The sequence below is a fragment of the Oncorhynchus masou genome, chromosome 33 (genome assembly GCF_036934945.1).
Source record: "Oncorhynchus masou masou isolate Uvic2021 chromosome 33, UVic_Omas_1.1, whole genome shotgun sequence".
NCBI lineage: Eukaryota > Metazoa > Chordata > Actinopteri > Salmoniformes > Salmonidae > Oncorhynchus > Oncorhynchus masou.
In genome coordinates this window covers 22961797-22985806 of record NC_088244.1, presented here as the reverse complement: position 1 = coordinate 22985806, position 24010 = coordinate 22961797, and the positions used below count along the sequence as shown (strand labels likewise).

The 24010-nt window shown below is 44.2% G+C and overlaps 1 protein-coding gene across 1 annotated transcript; it reads left to right on the top strand.

The window, feature by feature from the left end:
• The first annotated feature begins 1190 nt into the window (after positions 1–1190).
• LOC135528051 (transketolase-like) lies at positions 1191–23394 on the top strand. Its single transcript, XM_064956820.1, has 14 exons — positions 1191–1575; positions 3328–3445; positions 4888–5001; positions 6923–7020; positions 15346–15537; positions 15679–15797; positions 16578–16774; positions 16971–17135; positions 18256–18412; positions 19029–19159; positions 20787–20870; positions 21023–21116; positions 21550–21672; positions 22769–23394. Exons 1-14 carry the CDS (start codon positions 1469–1471, stop codon positions 22954–22956), a joined length of 1887 nt encoding a protein of 628 aa, XP_064812892.1. The 5' UTR covers positions 1191–1468; the 3' UTR covers positions 22957–23394.
• The last annotated feature ends 616 nt before the right edge of the window (positions 23395–24010 follow it).

Genomic DNA, 24010 nt, shown 5'->3' with positions numbered 1-24010 from the left:
AATGAGAAGAAACCACCTTGGACTATTGGGATGCACCCCTGGTGTCATAGCATTTGGAGAGGTGGAGACAAGGAGAGGTGGCCATTTTGGATGATTGAGATGCAGTTCAAGGCATATCTTGAATAAGCCAATAGAGGGCAGCAAGGTTACTTTATTTAGTTTTTCTTTAGAAAATTACATTCCTACCTCAATGTCTGTCCCAGTCGCCAGATGCCAGTGTTCTTTACCGCACTATTCCCAGTACGCCCCATTCTTCCAGCCTTTGTTTTATACTGTATAGTAGTGGCCACACATTCACACTTTTGTTCACAGGTTCTTCCCCATTTCACATAGCAAAACAACTGAAGAGAGTGAGCATGGACATCCGGGGTGCCAGTTGGCAGATTTTGGTTATGGCTGGTGCAGTTGTGTAGTGCATTTGAATGAGTCAGGTCAGTGCTGTGGGAGTATAGATTATAATTATTTTAGATTAGTACAGTGTAATTTGTGAACCCTATCCATCCTTAACAACCCTAGCACTGGAGTTCTTTAATTATTTAACTACAATCCCATGATAGAATAGACCTAATTAACTGTATATACCACACAGCCCTAAAAAAAAAATCTAAAATATGCCATTTTAAAAAAAACACCCCCTTCTCCCCAGATAGTATCAAACATGTCATAAAAATTGAATGACAAGAATGGCAAAATGTGTAGAATAGCAGGAAATTAGCATTAAAACTGCTAGAATAGCACGAGGTTAGCTATAAAATTGCACAATGTTCTCTCTGCCTCATGGCAATATGTTTACAATTGCAGGAATTTTTCTTTAAATCTGGACATTTTCTCTCAGCCTCATGGCAAAATGTGTAGAATAGCATGAGATTATAAAATGTTTCTCTTTCCCCCGAGTCAAAATGTGTAGAGTTGTAAAGTTGGCTGTTTCCCCAACAACAAAATATATCTGACTACTACGTACCAATGGAAAACATATTATAGGTAATGACCTACGGTAGACCTGTAAGCAATCATCCACTTTCCCCTGGTCTTTGACAGCACGAGCAGAGAATAGCCTTCTACATCTCAACATGGCCGGCCCCCTGCTGTCCCCTGGCCCTTCTGGATGAGCGACATTGTGGGGAGGCCTGTGACGCGTAGTGGCGACGGGGGCGTGGCAGTTAAAGTCCAATCCACTTGGCCTTGGCAACACCGCCTCCCCCATTTCGTCCATGCGTAACTGTTTGGGATGTAGCATACTTTGCGCTGCTACATACGCACCATACCTCTCTGTGTTCGTTGAGCCCGTGTGCTGTCAATCTCCTTTTTGCTCTAGATTAGCCATATTCAATCATAGGTTTACTAACACGCCCCTCTCTCTGTCATTCTCTCTGCCTCTATCCCCCGCACATAGTTCATAGTCTTGACCCTGACATTGTTCGTACAGTATTTTATTTTTTAAGTGTATTTTTGACAGAATTGCGCACAGATGGAGGACTATCACAAACCCGACCAACAGACTCTGCAGGCACTTCGGAACGTAGCCAACCGGCTCAGGATCAACTCTATAAAGGCTACAACTGCTGCAGGCAGCGGGTAAGCGCCATGCTTCAATGCTTTAAATTTGAAAGAAAAATACATTTGTAATATGAGGTGTCCATCCGTGCAGGCTATGTGATGGGTTTACATGCGTAATAGCCATGGCCTGCATTGTATGCCCATTTTATGCGCATATTACGCATTGTTCCAGAACAGGCTACTACTATTCTTAATTCTACCCTTTCAATGCCATCCATTTGGCATTAATCATCGACATGTCTTACATGTGGGATGTAAACCATGCAGATACCATATAGATAAAATATGCAGAGATAACATTGTGAACTTTTGTTAATCATGTCGTATCCTCGTACGTTCTAATAGACTAGGCTACTCGAAGTAGGTGCATTATTTTCGATTGTACAGTATCTTAATGCCCATTTATTTTTGAATGCATTTTTTGAGAGCAAACCCATTCATTATGATTCCCTAAATAATGGGTCTTTACGCGTGGTGGCGACGTGGGCTTTTGAGTATGTTTCGCCGCAACTAAAGAGACAGCGCTCGTTCCTGGTGCTCCTGAGTAAATTCAGCCTCCAGTGGACGTCATCTTCGCAGAGCGGAACGATTTGCGACTGGCTGATGATACTACGTCAGGCCACCGCGAGCAGGACAATCACTCCCCGGCCAATGCGCTCCCCTTTCTATTACTATTTGTCAGGCTTGTCCTTGGTATAGGGGTAGAATACATATTATTTATATTTTGAGAGATTAATTCATTCCTTTTTCTTATTTCCTTTTTTATTACAGTATAGTTAACAGCTCAAATAAAATATGCTATTGACGCATAATAACCACAATGTCTGAGGATACAACCTTTTTTAATAAATGTGTATACTTCCACATCAACAAATAAGTCCAAGGCACAATTAAACTATACCTTTTATGTGTTCATTCTTTCATCTGTTCATTGTTTATTTCATCCAATCAACATTTAATTTCATTTAGTCTTTTTTGACCACCTTTCCGTTTCAGGTTGATTTAAAACGTTTCCGTTTCTGGTGGGTACCAGGCACCTGTGTTATTGTGACATATTACAACATGCATGCTCTGTTTGGAATCTCATATGTTTTAGATTCTTTAAAAAACTGTTTAAATATTGATTTCTTTTGCATTTAACCTCAAGCATGGAGTTTTGGCAATGAAGGAGAAAGGAGTGTATTTGTGGTCTGCTATAATACAACTTTAAAGTGCAATGGAATGATCACAATGCTGTCCTCCCGCTCATTGCTTGAGGAACTGTCTAACCCAGACTGAATGTATGGAAGAGGGTCTGCCTTATCTAACAGACAGCAGATTGATTGTTGTGAATTAATTCACTAATGTGAAGTCAAAGGCAAAAGAGCGAAAATAACACATTTCACATGCATTGAGTGTTAAAGCTTTATCACAACATGAAGTTTACAGTTGGCAGACAGACTAATATAGGCTAGCCCCTGCACTAAATGAAGAATGAATATCAGCGTTCGGGTCTGAATGATCAAGTTCTATTGAAGATGGATTTGTTTCCTATAATGACATCACAGGACAGTGTCTGTTCAGTACTTTGTGTGTGTGTCTACTGAATATATGGGAGTGCAATGAAATAGTCTATAGTAAACTGATTGTAGATCATTTATGGCGAGTGTGTGTGTTTATACTTTCTTGCTCTACACTGCAGTGTCCTGAGCGCATGGAGGTGTGTGTGTGTGTGTGTGTGTGTCAGTCAGAGCCCTGGTCTGACTCCCTGTCCTGTCCTCTGCCCTCCAGACACCCCACATCATGCTGCAGTGTGGCAGAGATCATGTCTGTGCTCTTCTTCAACACCATGAAGTACCGCCCTGAGGACCCCCGCAACATCAACAATGACCGCTTCGTCCTCTCCAAGGTACCACTCTAACCCTATCTAGAAATATAATTATTATTGACTTGAATGGGGATTATATTTCTATGGTCTAGAGACCAGAGGTGTTCAACTCTTCCGGAGCCTGCTGTTTTTCTGTTCTACCTGATAATGAATTGTACACACCTGGTGTCCCACGTCTAAATCAGTCCCTGATTAGAGGGGAACAATTAAAAAATGCCGTACCAGTCTCATTCCCCTGCCTTAATCAGTCCTGTCAGCCAAATCCATGTTTACCTCTAAGGTCAGACCTACTGTAGCAGCCCTGCATCTTCCCTAATGGCCTCATCGGCCTCAGATACAGTTTAATCAAGTTTGTCAGTCAATCAATCAAAAGCCCTTTTTACATCAGCAGTTGTCACCGAGTGATTATACAGAAACCCAGCCTGAAACCCAGAGAGCAAGAGACGCAGAAGCAGTGGCTAGGAAAAACTCCCTAGAAAGGCTGGAACTTAGGAAGAAACCTAGAGGAATCAGGCTCTGAGGGGTGGCCTGTACTCTTCTGGCTGTGTCGACTGGAGATTATAAGAGTACATGGCCATTAAGGCCAGATTGTTCAGTAGATTGATAGAGTGGTTAGGGCCCTTAGCAAGCACTAGGGCATTGTATCAAACTAATGCCATTTTCAAAAAACAACCTGATGAATGGGATGGACAGTTGTATATTCATAGGATTTTAACCAGTCAGATTGCTTTGGCCAGTCTGTGCTGGGAAGAGCCAGCCATATGATTCGAGTTCTTAAAGGCCCAATGTCGAGTAAACCTGTAATCTGGGACCTGGGATTCTTTAGGGCCACGGTTCCCAAACCTTTTCACTCATGCCCCCTTTCATCATTGGGGAATATCCCGCATCAACGTTAGCTGACATGAGCTAGATGGTCAACTGGACATTTCTGACAAGTTATAAATAGCTCTCTATGATTGACATGACGAGGAATATTGCTGTTGCACTAAACACTTTTGAAATGGCACCTTGTGCATTCTATTATTACAACTTTCAAGAGTAAATTGAAAGCCTGACTGAGTTCCACAGTTTGGGAACCACTGCTTTAGGAGACAGACCGGGAGGCATGGACGTAATCCTATGGGGGCTACTGGAGCTTAATTAATTTGGAGGGAAGGAAGAAGGTTTGGGATAATGTTCCCAATCCCAGAACTGAAATTAGTCCAGGCACAAAGTGTGATGCTGTATGTGAGAGTGTAACATAGGGAATAACAGCTCTGCTATGAAAGGTGGTTGTCGTAAATGATTGAAGTGTGCTTGCATTAGCTAAGGCCCCGTTGTGTATGTTCTGTCTGAATGTGGTCATGTCTGTGTGTGATGGTAGCAAAGTCTCTTTCTACTACTCAATGAAGTCTAAGAGTGACTTGTATCTGTGAGACCGTTCTCTCTCTCTGTGTCCCTCTCGCTCTTTCTCTCTCCTCCAGGGTCATGCAGCACCGGTGCTGTATGCAGTGTGGGCTGAGGCAGGCTTCCTGAAGGACAGCGAGCTGCTCAACCTCCGTAAGGTCGACTCCATCCTGGAGGGACATCCTGTGCCGGTAAGAACAGGAATAGGAAGTGACCCACCAATCCACAAGACACAACCCTGTTTGGTCCACAAATAACCTCTTAACTCCATTAACCCAGAGTGTCACTCTTCCACAAGCCTGGTTTATATTTAGCCCTTTGTTCCTCACAAACCCGTTCATCCACTACCGCTTGTTACCTGTGGTCTCTTATGAACTACAACTAACAGGGTCAAATTTGTCCTCATTTCCAAAGCCAGACATGTCCTTTTTCAGGGCACTGGTATTCCCTTGTTGGAGAGAGGAAGTCTGAGCACACAAGACCCACTATGTACTGTGGTGTAGACTGTATGTCACAAAGATGTGTTTGTGTGACAGAGACAGGTGGCCCCAGGCCCTGTGTCTGAATACACAGTAATGCCATGCTCTGTTCACACACACGTGAGTAGCCCACTGATTCCCTCAACTAAGATTCAGTGCCTATTCACCTAATACTTACACATTGATTTGCCCTGTTGATCAGTTACCATGAGCACTGAATGAATGTGTATGTTTAGGAAGTGTGTTTGAGAGGAAGTGTGTGTGTGTTTTGTGAAAAGTATCTACCTCAAATACCTTATACTTCTACACATTGGTCTGGTACTGGTACTCCCTGTATATAGCTCCACATTGATCTGGTACTGGTACTCCCTGTATATAGCTCCACATTGATCTGGTACTGGTACTCCCTGTATATAGCTCCACATTGATCTGGTACTGGTACTCCCTGTATATAGCTCCACATTGATCTGGTACTGGTACTCCCTGTATATAGCTCCACATTGATCTGGTACTGGTACTCCCTGTATATAGCTCCACATTGGTCTGGTACTGGTACTCCCTGTATATAGCTCCACATTGATCTGGTACTGGTACTCCCTGTATATAGCTCCACATTGATCTGGTACTGGTACTCCCTGTATATAGCTCCACATTGGTCTGGTACTGGTACTCCCTGTATATAGCTCCACATTGGTCTGGTACTGGTACTCCCTGTATATAGCTCCACATTGGTCTGGTACTGGTACTCCCTGTATATAGCTCCACATTGATCTGGTACTGGTACTCCCTGTATATAGCTCCACATTGATCTGGTACTGGTACTCCCTGTATATAGCTCCACATTGATCTGGTACTGGTACTCCCGGTATGTAGCTCCACATTGATCTGGTACTGGTACTCCCTGTATATTGCTCCACATTGATCTGGTACTGGTACTGCCTGTATATAGCTCCACATTGATCAGGTACTGGTACTCCCTGTATATAGCTCCACATTGGTCTGGTACTGGTACTCCCTGTATGTAGCTCCACATTGGTCTGGTACTGGTACTCCCTGTATATAGCTCCACATTGGTCTGGTACTGGTACTCCCTGTATATAGCTACACATTGATCTGGTACTGGTACTCCCTGTATATAGCTCCACATTGATCTGGTACTGGTACTCCCTGTATATAGCTCCACATTGGTCTGGTACTGGTACTCCCTGTATGTAGCTCCACATTGATCTGGTACTGCTACTCCCTGTATATAGCTCCACATTGATCTGGTACTGCTACTCCCTGTATATAGCTCCACATTGATCTGGTACTGTTGCTCCATTCTTGTGGATTTAATTGTATTGTATTAAGCATTTCACAGTAAAGTCTACACCAGCTGTATTCGGTGCATGTGACAAATAACATTTGATTTGTATATGATTGTGATGGTCATGTGCATGCCAGAGACTGAATGTGGGTGTGTTATGACTGAGTAGTTCGTCTTTGTTCGCAAATAGATGTCTGTGCAATGTTTAACTGCATCATTTGCATAATGTTTGATGAGTTTGTGTAATGTGTGTTTATGCATGTTGTGTGTGCTGCGACGTGTTTGTGTAGTGTCTTAACATTTGTGTATGTTTACGTGTGTTAACAGAAGCAGCAGTTTGTGGATGTGGCCACCGGCTCTCTTGGACAGGGTCTGGGTGCTGCCTGTGGGATGGCCTACACTGGGAAATACTTTGACAAGGCCAGGTGAGAGACCATTCACACACACGCACACGCACACGCAAGCACATAATATGGAGTTTAGCACATGACTCCATTAGATGCTTCACACCCTTCTAAGTTCATGCTTTAGTTGTGTGATCGTACGCTGTCTAGCTAAACCAGAACACAGACAGATCGACCAACACACAAACACAAATAATTACATGCATTGGGAATATACAAAGGGGAGTATGCACAAGGAAATTTGTGCAATTAGATAAATCAGACACACCTACTATGAACATACACATTGATACTTTCCAACACATAGGCATAAAGAGACCCATTCATAGACAAAGCTTGCATGTACACAATACACACATCTATACTCATGGTGCACACTGCAAACAGTAAGAAGATCTGATGTTTCACCTCCTGTCAGGAGCGTAGACGCAGGCTGACAGCCATAGCTGATCTTGTATGTGGTGTCGTGGAGACAGGCTGGCTGGCTGGCTGTTTCATCATTGAATATGGTATGGAAGCCAGCCTCTTTGTTGTGAGAAACGAGGTCTGTTCAAGAATGGCCACGTGGCAACACTGGCAAACAATGGAGCCTGGAATACTGTCTATGGCAATCTGCATATGACAAGCAGATTCACCTTCATATCTGAATCCAAATACAAATATATAAAGGTAGGATAGCTGGGCTGTACTTTGGGGTTAGGGAAGTACTTTAAAATGGTTTATTAGAGATACTGTGATTTTGTTGTTGTTGCTATTCTCTGGTTTCATTTTTGGTCCGTATAACAGAGCAGTCTGACGTATAATGTATACGTGTGATGGGTTGGTTGGCCTTCTCTGCATTTTGTGTTCAGTCAATTCTTCTGCTCTGATAATCAGGGCTGCAAGAGAGCCACCATCTTCTCTCTCTCTCTTGCTCTTAACCTCACCTCTCTTTTCTCTCACTACTTCCCCTTGCGCTCTCCTCTCTCTTTTGCTCTCTCTCTCTTCCTTGCACTCTCTCTCTCACGAGCACGCTCTCGCCTACTCTCGCCTGCTCTTGCCCACTTGCTCTCTCTCCCGCTCGCTCGCCCTCTCTCCCGCTCACTCTCTTCCGCTCGCTCGCCCTCTCTCCCGCTCACTCTCTCCCTCGAGCTCACTCTCTCCCGCTCTCTCTCTCGCGCTCACTCTCTCCGGCTCTCTCTTGCTCTCTCACGCGCTCGCCTTTTCTCTCGCGCTCGCCTTTTCTCTCCGCTCTCCGCTCACTCTCTCGCTCGCTCACTCTCTCGCGCTCGCTCACTCTCTCGCGCTCGCTCACTCTCTCTCGCGCTCGCTCACTCTCTCTCGCGCTCGCTCACTCTCTCGCGCTTCTCTCGCGCTCGCTCACTCTCTACGCGCTCGCTCACTCTCTACGCGCTCGCTCACTCTCTACGCGCTCGCTCACTCTCTACGCGCTCGCTCACTCACTCTCTCGCGCTCGCTCACTCTCGCGCTCGCTCACTCTCTCGCGCTCAATTAAATATCAATTCAATTTAAGGGGCTTTATTGGCATGGGAAACACGTTTATATTGTTTATTTCACTTGCGTTGGCAGTCAAAATTAACAGTAAACATTACACTCACAGAAGTTTCAAAATAATAAAGACGTTTCAAATGTCCTATTAGGTTTAAATACAGTGTTGTAACGATGTGCAAATAGTTAAAGTACAAAAGGGAAAATAAATAAACATAAATATCGGTTGTATATACAATGGTGTTTGCTTTATCAAACCATTTGTCATTGTTGTTAATTTTCTTAGGTTGTCTGCTTGCAATTCTTTTTATTTGATAAGCTGAGAGGTCAAATGAACTGTTTAGTAGAGTGTGCTTTTGCTGTGATCTGATAGGGGTGTCAGTGGACTTATTGAGCTCTCTGAGAGCGTAATACTCAGTCAGTTAGGAAAGCTAAGGCTAGCTTTTTCAAACAGAAATTTGCTTCCTGTAGCACTAATTACCAAAAGTTTGGGCCACTGTAAAGTCCATGGAGAATAAGAGTACCTCGTCCCAGCTGCCCACTGCACTGAGGATAGGAAACACTGTCACCACCGATAAATCCACGCTAATCAATAATTTCAATTAGCATTTTTCCACGGCTGGCCATGCTCTCCTCCTGGCTACCCCTACCCTCCCCCCCTGCTTCTCCTTCACCCAAATCCAGAGAGCTGATGTTCTGAAAGAACTGCAAAATCTGGATCCCTGCAAATCAGCTGGGCTAAACAATCTGGACCCTCTCTTTCTAAAATTATCCACCTAAATTGTTGCAACCCCTATTACTAGCCTATTCAACCTCTCTTTCGTATCGTCTGAGATCCCCAAAGATTGGAAAGCTGCTGCGGTCATCCTCCTCTTCAAAGAGGGTGACACTCTAGACCCAAACGAAATGCTTGCATTCACCAACTGTATGGTTTGAAAAAGAATGCAAGAAGCTAAGAGAGAAATTGAGAAACCTGTCCAACCAAAAACATAGAGACCCAGAAAACCTGAGTCTACACCTTCACTATGGGGAATCCCTAAAACAATACAGAAATACACTACGGAAAAAGAAGGAACAGCATGTCAGAAATCAGCTCAATGTAATTGAAGAATCCATAGACTCTAACCACTTCTGGGAAAATTGGAAAACGCATAACAAACAACAACACAAAGAATGATCTATCCAAAATGGAGATGTATGGGTAAACCACTTCTCCAATCTTTTTGGCTATAAAGCAAAGAACAAACAGCAAAAACATGTACATGATCAATTACAAATCTTAGAATCAACTATTAAATACTACCGGAACCCACTGGATTCTCCAATTACCTTGAATGAACTACAGGACAAAATAAAAACCCTCCATCCCAAAAAGGCCTGTGGTGTTGATGGTATCCTCAATTAAATAATAAAATATACAGACAACAAATTCCAATTGGCTATTCTAAAACTCTTTAACATCATCCTTAGCTCTGATCTTCCCCAATGTTTGAAACCAAGGACTAATCACCCCAATCCACAAGAGTGGAGACAAATTTGTCCCCAATAACTACTGTGGGATATGCGTCAACAGCAACCTTGAGAAAATCCTCTGCATTATCATTAACAAGAGACACTTACATTTCCTCAATGAAAACAATGTACTGAGCAAATGTCAAATTGGCTATTCACCCTGCACACCCTTCTTGACAAACAAACAAACCAAAACAAAGGCAAAGTCTTCTCATGCTTTGTTGATTTCAAAAAGCCTTTGACTACATCTGGCATGAGGGTCTGCTATACAAATTGATGGAAAGTGGTGTTGAGGGGAAAACATACAATGTTATAAAATCCATGTACACAAACAAGTGTGCAGTGAAAATTGGCAACAAAAAAAACACATTTCTTCCCACAGGGCCATGGGGTGAGACAGGGATGCAGCTTAAGCCCCACCCTCATACATATCAATGAATTGGCGAGGGCACTAGAACAGTGCTTCTGTCACCAACCAAGGAGGGCCTACAGCAGCACTTAGATCGCCTGCTCAGAATCTATCAGACCTGGGCCCTGACAGTAAATCTTATTAAGACCAAAATAATGGTGTTCCAAAAAAGATCCAGTTGTCAGAACCACAAATACACGTTCCATCTAGACACCGTTGCCCTAGAGCACACAATACATACTTTGGCCTTAACATCAGCGCCACAGGTAACTTCCACAAAGCTATGAGCGATCTGAGAGACAAGGCAAGAAGGGCATTCTATGCCTTTTAAAAGGAACATAAAATTCGACATACCAATTAGGATCTGGCAAAAAATACTTAAATCAGTTATAGAACCCATTGCCCTTTATGGTTGTGAGGTCTGCGGTCCATTCACCAACCAAGAATTCACAAAATGGGACACCAAATTGAGACTGCATGCAGAATTCTGCAAAAATGTCCTCTGTGTACAACGTAAAACACCAAATAATGCATGCTGAGCAGAATTAGACCGATCACCACTAATTATCAAAATCCAGAAAAGAGACATTACCGTTTTACAACCTGCTAAAAGGAAGTGATTCCCAAACATTCCATAATAAAGCCATCTACAGAGAGATAAACCTGGAGAAGTGTCTCCTAAGCAAGCTGGTCCTGGGGCTCTGTTCACATACAGACCCCACAGAGCCCCAGGACAGCAACACAATTATACCCAACCAAATCATGACAAAACAAAAATATAATTACTTGACACATTGGAAAGAATTAACAAAAAAAACAGAGCAAACTAGAATGCTATTTAGCCCTAAACAGAGAGTACACAGGGGCAGAATACCTGACCACTGTGACTGACCCAAAATTAAGGAAAGCTTTGACTATGTACAGACTCGGTGGGCATAGCCTTGCTATTGAGAAAGGCCACCGTGGGCAGACCTGGCTCTCAAGAGAAAACAGGCTATGTGCATACTGCCCACAAAATGAGGTGGAAACTGAGCTGCACTTCCTAACCTCCTGCCAAATGTATGACCATATTAGAGATTACACAGATCCACAACGAATTTGAAAACAAACCCGATTTTGTGACCTGTTGCCACAAGAAAAGGGCAACCAGTGAATAACAAACACCATTGTAAATACAACCCATATTTGTTTTTTTATTTTCACTTTTGTACTTTAACCATTTGCACATCGTTACAACACTGTGTGTGTATATATATATATATATATATATATATATATATATATATATATATATATATATATATATATACTGGTCATTGTTATTGTTTATTTCACTTTTGTATGTTATCTACTTCACTTGCTTTGGCAATGTTAACATATGTTTCCCATGCCAATAAAGCTCCTTGAATTGAATTGAGTGTGTCTCTCTGGGAATGAGTAATCAGTGAGTGAGTGTGTCTCTCTGGGAATGAGTAATTAGTGAGTGAGTGTGTCTCTCTGGGAATGAGTAATCAGTGAGTGAGTGTGTCTCTCTGGGAATGAGTAATTAGTGAGTGTGTCTCTCTGGGAATGAGTAATCAGTGAGTGAGTGTGTCTCTCTGGGAATGAGTAATTAGTGAGTGTGTCTCTCTGGGAATGAGTAATTAGTGAGTGAGTGTGTCTCTCTGGGAATGAGTAATCAGTGAGTGTGTCTCTCTGGGAATGAGTAATTAGTGAGTGAGTGTGTCTCTCTGGGAATGAGTAATTAGTGAGTGAGTGTGTCTCTCTGGGAATGAGTAATCAGTGAGTGAGTGTGTCTCTCTGGGAATGAGTAATCAGTGAGTGAGTGTGTCTCCCTGGGAATGAGTAATTAGTGAGTGTGTCTCTGGGAATGAGTAATTAGTGAGTGAGTGTGTCTCTCTGGGAATGAGTAATCAGTGAGTGTGTCTCTCTGGGAATGAGTAATTAGTGAGTGAGTGTGTCTCTCTGGGAATGAGTAATCAGTGAGTGTGTCTCTCTGGGAATGAGTAATCAGTGAGTGAGTGTGTCTCTCTGGGAATGAGTAATCAGTGAGTGTGTCTCTCTGGGAATGAGTAATCAGTGAGTGAGTGTGTCTCTCTGGGAATGAGTAATCAGTGAGTGAGTGTGTCTCTCTGGGAATGAGTAATTAGTGAGTGAGTGTGTCTCTCTGGGAATGGGTAATCAGTGAGTGTGTCTCTCTGGGAATGAGTAATCAGTGAGTGAGTGTGTCTCTCTGGGAATGAGTAATCAGTGAGTGTGTCTCTCTGGGAATGAGTAATCAGTGAGTGAGTGTGTCTCTCTGGGAATGAGTAATCAGTGAGTGAGTGTGTCTCTCTGGGAATGAGTAATTATTGAGTGTGTCTCTCTGGGAATGAGTAATTATTGAGTGTGTCTCTCTGGGAATGAGTAATTAGTGAGTGTGTCTCTCTGGGAATGAGTAATTAGTGAGTGTGTCTCTCTGGGAATGAGTAATTAGTGAGTGAGTGTGTCTCTCTGGGAATGAGTAATTAGTGAGTGAGTGTGTCTCTCTGGGAATGAGTAATTAGTGAGTGAGTGTGTCTCTCTGGGAATGAGTAATCAGTGAGTGTGTCTCTCTGGGAATGAGTAATCAGTGAGTGTGTCTCTCTGGGAATGAGTAATTAGTGAGTGAGTGTGTCTCTCTGGGAATGAGTAATCAGTGAGTGTGTCTCTGGGAATGAGTAATTAGTGAGTGTGTCTCTCTGGGAATGAGTAATCAGTGAGTGTGTCTCTCTGGGAATGAGTAATTAGTGAGTGTGTCTCTCTGGGAATGAGTAATCAGTGAGTGAGTGTGCTCCAGTGCTCAGAACAGCTTGTCAAAGTGAGCTACTGTAGCATCCAGCCCCAACCGTGACTTGTCTATGTATGACTGTTTTAATTAAAGCAATCTTCCTATAACAGTCCGTGACCCCAACATCCACAGCCCCACATGCACAGGCCAGGGTCCCAGATGAATAGTGTTCTATGAATCAAATGAGTGAATGTGTCAGATACACTTAGCAGGAGGATTAGCAAGTGAAAATGCCACATTACAGCTTTAATAAAGCCTCACGCTTACAGTACCCTGTTTAATTTACTGTGTTTATTTGATTTAATAAATGGAGAGTTTGAATATGATTACCCGTGCTTTAGCTAAACCAAATCGAAGCAGAACGTAAACCAATTTGGCGCATGTTCAGGAGGGTGGTTTTAAGACATTTCCCGTTCATTGGTTCTATGGCCCTCGGGCCCTCAGGCCAGATGAGCCTGAGGGCTCCATGTGAGGTGTCAGTATGATGTGTTCTCTTCTCACCTCTATAATATTCTCACCTGGCGAGAGGAGAGAGTGAATGAATGAATATTGGTTCATCTCAATTATGTACCTGTTTTAAATAGAAGCTTAAATTATAGGTTAAACTGCATGGTTATCCTGGCACATGTTACGAGGGGCACCCAAACTCCGGCCTCATCCGGCCAGTGCTTTAGACCTGCAGCAGCCCAGTAATCCCTCAGAATGTGTAGGATACGTTCCCCAGTGTGTGTTGTTTTAAGACACACACAAACACTCACCGGTATGCACATGTCATTCCTCCACAGCAATAGAACAGTCATTTATCCATTCATATTTAGATTTCTACTTTTGCCCTCCATTACCATCTAATAAATGAGTTATATAATCACCATTCTCATCAACTCATGTTATAGCAAGCAGTGAGTCAACACACTGATATTGTATCATATAACATCATGTAGCCTATTAGATTGTGTTAATTTGATTCAAATTGAATTGCAGCTCAGAGGTTTAAACAGTGTGTTGGTGCAGGGAAGTCTGTCTTTGTGTAGTGAGAGGTGCTGTGGCGAGATAACCCGGGAGAGGGGATGTTAAGCAGGATCTGGACCAGGTGTTTTGTGGATCCCTCTCTGGGCTCTGGAATGTTTTTCCCCCAGGCGGTCTGGCCCGGAATGCATGCCATGTCTCAGTCTATCTTCTCGCTTTAATGACAATGTCTATTTGAGTGGAAAGCTGTCAGACCCTGTTACCATGCAGGATGATTGGAGCTCCGAGCCAAGGGTGGGGTCAACTGTTCCTGTTCACTCTGTACGGGGAGGGAGGCTCATTTTGAAGATGAAGGGAGGGGGTTGTGTGGAAAATGTTATTCTGCGACGGGAGGCAATTGTGAGGAAGAGATTATTATTATTATTATTATTACTGTTCTGCTCTGTTGTGTTGCGTTTCATCCCATTAGCCATTAGGTGGCAATCAAGTGGCAATGAATTGAAAGATGTGGATTAGTCATTTATATTAGTCATAACTTTACTTGTTTATTACTTTTTATGAAAGCTTGGCTGCTGTGATGTTGCAAGCCTCTAATTGCCCCTGTCTGTCTGTCTGTCTGTCTGTCTGTCTGTCTGTCTGTCTGTCTGTCTGTCTGTCTGTCTGTCTGTCTGTCTGTCTGTCTGTCTGTCTGTCTGTCTGTCTGTCTGTCTGTCTGTCTGTCTGTCTGTCTGTCTGTCTGTCTGTCTGTCTGTCTGTCTGTCTGTCTGTCTGTCTGTCTGTCTGTCTGTCTGTCTGTCTGTCTGTCTGTCTGTCTGTCTGTCTGTCTGTCTGTCTGTCTGTCTGTCTGTCTGTCTGTCTGTCTGTCTGTCTGTCTGTCTGTCTGTCTGTCTGTCTGTCTGTCTGTCTGTCTGTCTGTCTGTCTGTCTGTCTGTCTGTCTGTCTGTCTGTCTGTCTGTCTGTCTGTCTGTCTGTCTGTCTGTCTGTCTGTCTGTCTGTCTGTCTGTCTGTCTGTCTGTCTGTCTTTCTGTCTGTCTGTCTGTCTGTCTGTCTGTCTGTCTGTCTGTCTGTCTGTCTGTCTGTCTGTCTGTCTGTCTGTCTGTCTGTCTGTCTGTCTGTCTGTCTGTCTGTCTGTCTGTCTGTCTGTCTGTTTTTCCCTCTGTAGCTACAATGTGTACTGCCTGCTGGGTGATGGGGAGATGTCTGAGGGCTCTGTGTGGGAGGCCATGTCCTTCGCCTCTTACTACCAGCTGGACAACCTAGTGGCCATCCTGGACATCAACCGTCTGGGTCAGAGTGACCCGGCTCCCCTGCAGCACCATGTGGAGAAGTACCAGAAACGCTGTGAGGCCTTTGGGTGGGTACTGGGAGAAAGCCTAGAAAATGTGTGGCCTAGAGACCATGATTATGGGCCTGAGCATGTAAATTACTCCCACCAGGTATTGGCACCAGTAAATTGTGTGTGTGTGTGTGTGTGTGTGTGTGTGTGTGTGTGTAGGTGGAATGCCATCATTGTGGACGGGCACAGTGTGGAGGAGCTGACCAAGGTTTTGAGCCAACCCCGTAACCAGCCCACCGCCATCATTGCCAAAACCATCAAGGGCAAGGGAATCTCAGGTACCTACAGAAACACACACACATTTCTACAGGTACCCAATCCCATGCTCCTCTATAGGTACATGTACTGATACACTAGTACAGACAGGTACACCCAGAGACTAACCAAGCCCTAATACTATGCCAGCAGCAGCGCCTTTCATGCATACACAAATGTACCAGCACAGCTTCATTGTGATACTGACAGAGTCCCCTCTACCCTTCACGTTCAAACATATCTGTGGTGCTCGGGATCTGCTTTGTCATGAATACCTACTATCAGACCACACTAATCCTGAAATCACAAAGGATTAGTCTGTGCCTGTCCCTTAAAATGGGTCAAGTCTAAATGACCCAACTCAGCCCTCCTGTCTTTTCTATGAAGGGCACCTCAACCTGTGGTAATCTAGGCAGTGCTTTAGAGCTTCTGCTGCAGCAGCCTAGTAATCCCTCAGGATGTGTAGTATATACTCAGATCACTGGCCTTTGTCTGCCTATTGTCATAAGCATATGGCTTTTGAAGTGGAACCCTGACCTATAGAATGGTCTTTGATGGCCACATGTGTAAGGCTTTGTGATGAGAGAGAGGAGTGTTGAGCAATATGTAACTTATGACATTTCGATACTGATATCATGTCATCAAGATATAAAACAAAAGCAGATTTCTCCAATTTTGTCATTGCTGATATACTAAAGGTGTATTTGCTATGCGTGAGGTAGTGTGCCATCTCTGATAAATGTCTCTCTGTGTGTGTCTCTGTCTGTGTATGTATTTCATCATGTTCTTTGTGTGTGTTGTAGCTGCAGAGGACAAGATAGGCTGGCATGGGAAGCCCCTGCCTAAGGAGATGGCTGAGGGGGTGATGAAGGACATCCAGGCGCGCATCATGAACACCACCAAGCGCCTGTACCCCGCTACGCCCACCGAGGACTCACTGCCAGTCAGCCTGCGCAACGTCCGCATGCCCAATGCACCCAACTACAAACTCGGAGAGAAGGTGTGTGTACACGTGTGTGTGTGTACTTGACAGGAAGAGCGAGAGCGTTTGAGAGAGATGCTTTAAGTCCTGGAACAAGACATGGAAAATGTATATTGACTTGCTCATGACCCAGACAGATAGCATGAATGGTGGTGGGCTGCTATATTGAACTGTGTTTTAAATGAACTAACCCATTGGTTGTGTTTGGCTCCAGATTGCCACGCGGAAGGCCTATGGCATGGCTCTTGCTAAGCTGGGCCGCTACAACGAGCATGTTGTGGCTCTGGATGGAGACACCAAGAACTCAACCTTCTCTGAGCTCTTTAAGAATGAGCACCCCGAACGCTACGTTGAGTGCTACATCGCTGAGCAGAACATGGTAAGCTCAGCTGACACCCAGAGCTACATATCTGACCTGAGTCTAGGTCTAGTAGGGTGAACTAAAGTGTACTGATCACAAAATAACACTGATAAGCTGTTGTTGATAGCACTATGTGATGTCAACCCAAAATGACCATAAAAGTTCCATCCAAACCATTCATACTGTAGGCCTACGTCTTTGTATTTGAACAACTGTAGAATGACAAACACGCAATTCCACTTTATCCATCACTATAGTCTAAAGAGGCTTCTTCTGCTTCTTTCCACCCTCATATCTAAATTATTCACCTCTGACACACACAGTGTTACCCCCTCACTTCTAGGGCATGAATTCTTCTACTCCTCCTGCCTGGTTGCCTAAGAGACCAAGTCCCGTATCCACAAAGTGTCTCAGAGTAGGAGTGCTGATTTACGATCATTTTGGCCTTTTAGATCATAATGAATAAGATTGGACAGATCCTAGATCAGCATCTACTCTGAGACGCTTTGTGGATATGGGCCCTGACCTCCTCATCATTAGTAATGTCTCTGCAGGATTCCAGTAGATGTTCTTTGAGGCATCATTAGCAGGTTTAATGAAGCCGTATTGTGGCCTGTGTCTCATTGTGACACCCACACAGACAATAGAGGAGTCAAATATAGTTCTGATGTTATTTAGATTAATTAATTACCCAAGTCATGCTGTCACATATATGAATATTGTTAAGGGATTGGGGCATTTAATGCTCTGTTGGCTTTCAAGTATCTTGTTGGTAAGTGACAACAATGATGCTTTATGCTAGCAAACGACACACTGTGCTTTGCTATACTTAATGTAGATGGTATTGTTTAAACATATTGTATTGAGTAAAAACTCTCACTGACAATGATCGTTTTTAACTGCTCACACGGCCCCATCCCCTTAGCAGGGCCTCATGGGGAACAGGGGAAAGGGCTTTCTCAGGGCTAACAGGAAATTAAATCGCTCAAACATCACATTTCTCCAATATGAATTTTTAAGATGATGGCTCCCTCCTTTTATTTCTAAGGGATGTGAGACACTTTGGCCAGAATTTGAGAACACAAGTTACTCAGGCTTTTACTCTCCTTTACCTATCCTCTCTCTCCTCTTCGGTCAGGTGAGCATTGCAGTGGGCTGCGCCACGCGGGATCGTAACGTGGTGTTCGCCAGCACCTTCGCCACCTTCTTCACACGTGCCTACGACCAGCTCCGCATGGCTGCCATCTCTGAGAGCAACATCAATCTGTGTGGCTCCCACTGCGGCGTGTCCATTGGTCAGTTCGCCCACTGACCTTTGACCACCCCCCCCACCCCCGGTGACCTGTCTGTATAGTGACCCGTGACTTCCTCACTGTGATCCTAACCTGACGTAGCTCTTAGCGCTGGTTCCTCTTGGACCGATTCAGTCCACTGCAGAAGACCTATCTCACTGTCACACAGTGTTAACACAGTGCCTCCCCTAACACTGTTTAGTCGAGGAAGGTCTTTGTCTTCAGTTGGTTTCGATTGCAAATGTTTGTAACACTCTTGCAGTGGGTTGAATCGTTTCCTTGTAGTTGGCCTCACGCCTTGTGATCCTGTATTATTTCCTGAATCCTGAATGTAGATTTTCCGTCTCTTCCGTCCATCTACTACTGTATCAGTGTGGCTCCGGCCAGCACTCGTTTCCTCCCTCCCCCTCTCTCTCTCTGTCATGGAAGTGGTGGTGGCGGGGCGGCCAGGTTTCCTTTTGGTTCCTCAGGTACATTGCATGCCCACGCCGACTCGCCCCACTGAACGCATGCCTGCCCTGTAGCTTTCACTTTAAGCCGCCCCATACATCCCAAATGCTATTGTGTGTGACTTGCATGCACGTTTGTGTGTGTATGTGTGCATGTGTGTGTGTTCTAGGAGAGGATGGACCTTCTCAGATGGGCCTTGAAGACATTGCCATGTTCAGAGCCATTCCCACGGCAACTGTTTTCTACCCTAGCGACGGTGTCTCCACTGAGAAAGCTGTGGAGCTGGCTGCTAACACAAAGGTACCCAGCACACAGGTTGACATTTATTGTCATGAGTTTTGACCTGGAGGCAGAACTGAGTGATTTCCCCTTAGATAGGCCGGCAGCAAAACCTAAACCATATTGTAGTTATATTTAGTACATTTTTTATATTGTAAAAATGTATGAAAACAAATATGTGCTTTTTGGTCTTAATTTAGGGTTAGGGTTAGACATTAGAGTTAGCAGTGTGGTTATGGTTTAATTTAAAATCTGATTTGATCAATTACAATTTTATTTGTCAAGTGTTGAATACAAATACTTAATTATGAGCCCTAAACCAACAATGCAGAGTTTTTGAAAAAGTAAGAAACTCAAGGAAATATAGTAACACATTAAAATAACAATAACGAGGCTATATACCAGGAGTACCGGTACCGAGTCAATGTGCAGGGGTACGGAATAGTCGAGGTAATTGAGGTAATATGTACATAAAATGACTATGCATAGATAATAAGCAGAGATTAGCAGCAGCGAGAGTGTGTGTGTGTGAAAATTGTTAGGGCCTGGTATAGAGGTCCTGGATGGCAGGAAGCTTGGTCCCAGTGATGTACTGGGCCGTACGCACTACCCTCTATAGCATCTTGCAGTCGGATGCCAAGCAGTTACCATACCAAGCGGTGACGCAACCAGTCAGGATGCTCTCGATGATGCAGCTATATAACTTTTTGAGGGGGAATAGGTGTTGTCATGCCCTCTTCATAACTGTGTTGGTGTGTTTGGACCATGATAGTTCTTTAATGATGTGGACACCAAGGAACTTGAAGCTCTCTACCCACTCCACTACAGCCCTGTGAATGTGGGTGTGCTCAGCCCTCCTTTTCCTATAGTTTACAATCAGCTCATTTGTCTTGCTCATGTTGAAAGAGAGGTTGTTGTTGTCCTGGCACCACACTGCCAAGTCTCTGACCTCCTCCCTATAGGCTGTCTCATCGTCGTCGGTGATCAGGCCTACCACCGTTTTGTCATTGTCAAACTTAATGATGGTGTCGGAGACATGTGTGGCCACTCAGTCATGGGTGAACAGGGAGTGCAGAAGGGGACTAAGAACACAGCTGGTCAGCGCATGCTTTGCCTGTTTGATGATTTGTGGGAGGGTTTATCAGAATTTCTTATAAGCGTCCGGATTAGTGTCCCGCTCCTTGAAAGCGGCAGCTCTAGCTTTTAGCTCAGTGCAATGTTTCCTGTAATCCATGGCTTCTGGTTGGGATTTGTACTGTACGTAGGTCACTGTGGGGACGACGTCGTCGATGCGCTTATTAATGAAGCCGGTGACTAATGTTGTATACTCCTCAACACTATCGCATGAATCCCGGAACATATTCCAGTCTGTACCAGCAAAACAGTCCTGTAGCTGTGACTTTGTGGCTGTGCCAGCTAATAACCACTCTGCAGAGCTGCCTCCAGAACAATATTTATGACAAAAAATACTAACCTGCACCTAGAACCCTCTCTAACACATCTTCTTCATGCTATGTGCTCACTTTCCAATATCTTTGGTTCACACAGCTGCTGAGTATGGCTGAGTCACTGTTTAATAAACCTGTCTGATAAGTGACAAGGTAATGAAAGTCCCGAGGCTGATTGACATGTTTCATCTCTGTTTCAGGGTGTGTGTTTCATCAGAACCAGTCGCCCAGAGAACAGTGTTCTTTACAACAGCAACGAAGACTTCCATGTGGGACAGGCAAAGGTATGGAGACAATGATATATGAGATGTACTATACACAATGACTAATGAAAGTCTTACAGTAGATCACTTTCTTATAGTACTAACATGCTTGCTAAATAATTTTAAATAGAAATATGCCAAGATAATAGAAACCTCCATCCCATGTCCGTCAGGTTGTGTACAAGACCAACGATGATCACGTGACAGTGATCGGAGCAGGCGTGACCCTACACGAGGCACTGGCAGCTGCTGAAATGCTGAAGAAAGGTACAGAACAGTCCTTTCGGGAAAGTTACATAGATCCTTCACTGGAACTCAATATTCTACATTGGCTGTCAGGAAATGTGCTCGTCACCCAGGGACTGATGGACATCAACGTCATCCGAGTAATGCACACACACACACACACGTGCATACTGAGACTTTGTTGTGAGACTTGTCCCACTGAGGCATTGGACCATTCACTGTGATCTGGGGTTAAATGCGAACAGTGGTGGTTGATGGTGTCAGTCTATTAATAAGCATGTGTACCCCAACAACAGAGTCAGAGTACTTCTAGCATCTGTCTCTAGCACTGTAGAAGTCTGTCGATTCATCTCTACCGTTTATCTGGTGTTGCGTGAATAGATGAAACACCATAGTTTAAACTGAAGAAATTTGTACTGCGAGTATTGTATAACATGCTCTGTTTCTCTCTCAGAGAGGATCAACATTCGAGTGATTGATCCTTTCACCATCAAGCCTCTGGACTCCAAGACCATCATCGAGCACGCCAAGGCCACCAGGGGACGCATAGTCACAGTAGAGGACCACTACTACGAGGGTGGGTACTCTGCACACACAGGCTGCTTTCTGGACTCAGGTTATCTTATTCCAGTGGAATACAATATATAGCACTGGGCACTGAGGTATGCAGTTTTAGATAGTTATGCAGTTGCGAGACATTCATGTGATTTGTATCAGTTCTTAAATCTCTAAGCCTGAGCATATGCAGGAGGAGGAGAAGAGACTATCATCCCTCAATGTTTTTTACATTTCAGCTCTGCTCTGGCCATTGGGCTTTCACTGACCTAGATAAAAGCAAGTCCAAAAATGTGTGGGTGTTTATTTTGGCACAGTTGCCTTATTTGTCCCTTGGTATTTATACTGTCTGTTGAAGGAACTAAACAAAGAAAAGAATAAGCACAGCCGTGCCACAGTCTGCATCTTAACACTAACTAACCACCAACCAGCAGAAGCCATGCCCTGACAACCTCCAACCCCCACCCCCACTCCCTGTCTACACATGAGCATGAATAGTGCATTATGACAGGTGTGCATGCACGGGTGACGTGGGGGGGCTGGGCGTCCACTCAAAGCCATAGGGGGTGGGAAGATGGTGTGTGAGGGAGAGGAAGGGGGAGGCTGTGATAGGGGGCTTAGAGGGGGCTATATGGAGAGGCCCAGGCTTCAAGGACCCCCATTGTACAGATGGCTACTAATGTAGAGTGGAGGAACACCCTCTCTCGCACCCGGCCCCCCTTCGCCACCGCCGGCCTGATGGTCAGTCAATGAGAAGGTGGTGGGAGGCCTGTCAGGGAGGATCAAGAAAGACTCAGGGGGCTGTGGAGGTGACAGTGTTACAGTGTCAGTGAGGTGGAAGACAAAGCTGATGTATAGATGAGACTGACTGGCCAGCTACTGTACATTCTGTACAGCACAGTGGGGCTAAACTGCACAAACAAAGACAGCTCAGCAAGACAGGCTCAAAGGAGTTAGAGGAGGAGAGCGGATGTGACATATGGAGTCTTAGGACAAACCTCTGCACAAATACTAAGACCCAGAAAATAGAACTCTGCACTCTTGCATTTTAGGCTTTATTTAGTTGTAAAAAGGCTATATAAATGTGATTGACTTGGCATGTGGTTGTAATTATTTAGGTGGCCTGGGGGAGGCGGTGTGTTCTGCTGTGGTGAATGAGACCGGCTTCAACGTGCACCGTATGGCCGTGGCCCACGTCCCCCGCAGCGGCAAACCCACTGAGCTCCTCAAGATCTTCGGCATCGACCGTGACGCCATTGCGCAGGCTGTCCGCAAGATGCTCAGCAGCTCCGCCAACGCCAAGTAGACCACTACCAGCGCCACTGCAACATGCCATTGTCATGGAAACGTCAACCCGAAAACACTTCTGGCAACACCCGCTCTCCGAGAATACGAAGTATGAATCAAAGGATTCGAAAAAAGCAAATATGCTATTTCTGATAACTGTCATTGATGTGGTTTTGACCCTTGATCCATTGAGTTGGCCCCTTGTAAGTTCAGTACTCCACTCCCCCACAATCGACCCCACCCTAGAGAAAGTCATGAGTAGTGCTGTAGTCTTGAGTGAGGTGAACGTTAAAATAAAATAAAAATTGGTCTGATTCTCTCACATTTTGATGCGACACACCCTGTACCCCACGTGAGCGAGTGTGTGAGTGGACATGGGTCTGGTGTAGAGCACTGTTTTTAGCCCCTCATCCTGACTGGGACTTCACACCAATAAAGGAATGGTTTCTTCACACCCCTCCAGTCTGATAGTTGTTTCATACGTATTGACTTGTTATTTCATGATTTCATGTCCATAATGAAATAACATCATAAATACACCTACACAGCATAGCCTACATGGCAACACACAGACACAGAAAGGAGACAGAATGTGATCGGACCATCATATACAGTAGGGCAAAAAAGTACTTAGTCAGCCACCAATTGTGCAAGTTCTCCCAATTAAAAAGATGAGAGAGGCCTATAATTTTCATCATAGGTACACTTCAACTATGACAGACAAAATGAGAAAAAAATCCAGAAAATCACATTGTAGGATTTTTTATTTATTTATTTGCAAATTATGGTGGAAAATAAGTATCTGTTACAGTGAAATAATACAATGCACAATTATGAACTTGAAAATGTATTGATAAACCAATTAGGAACATTTGGGCAGTCTTGACAACATTTTGAACAGATATGGTTCATTGGATCAGTCTAAAACTGTGCACATACACTGCTGCCATCTAATGGCCAAAATGTAAATTGCGCCTGGGCTGAAATAATGCATTATGGCCTTTTTCTTGTGTTTCAAAATTATGGAACAAAAAATTTTTTTTTCTTTGTATTATCTTTTATCAGATCTAATG

Coding starts and splice junctions, on each gene's coding strand:
- LOC135528051 (XM_064956820.1), top strand. CDS start 1,469: ATGGAGGACTATCACAAACCCGACCAACAGACTCTGCAGGCACTTCGG. Junction 15,538..15,678: donor AAACGCTGTGAGGCCTTTGG/GTGGGTACTGGG, acceptor GTGTGTGTGTAG/GTGGAATGCCATCATTGTGG. Junction 15,798..16,577: donor CAAGGGCAAGGGAATCTCAG/GTACCTACAGAA, acceptor TGTGTGTTGTAG/CTGCAGAGGACAAGATAGGC.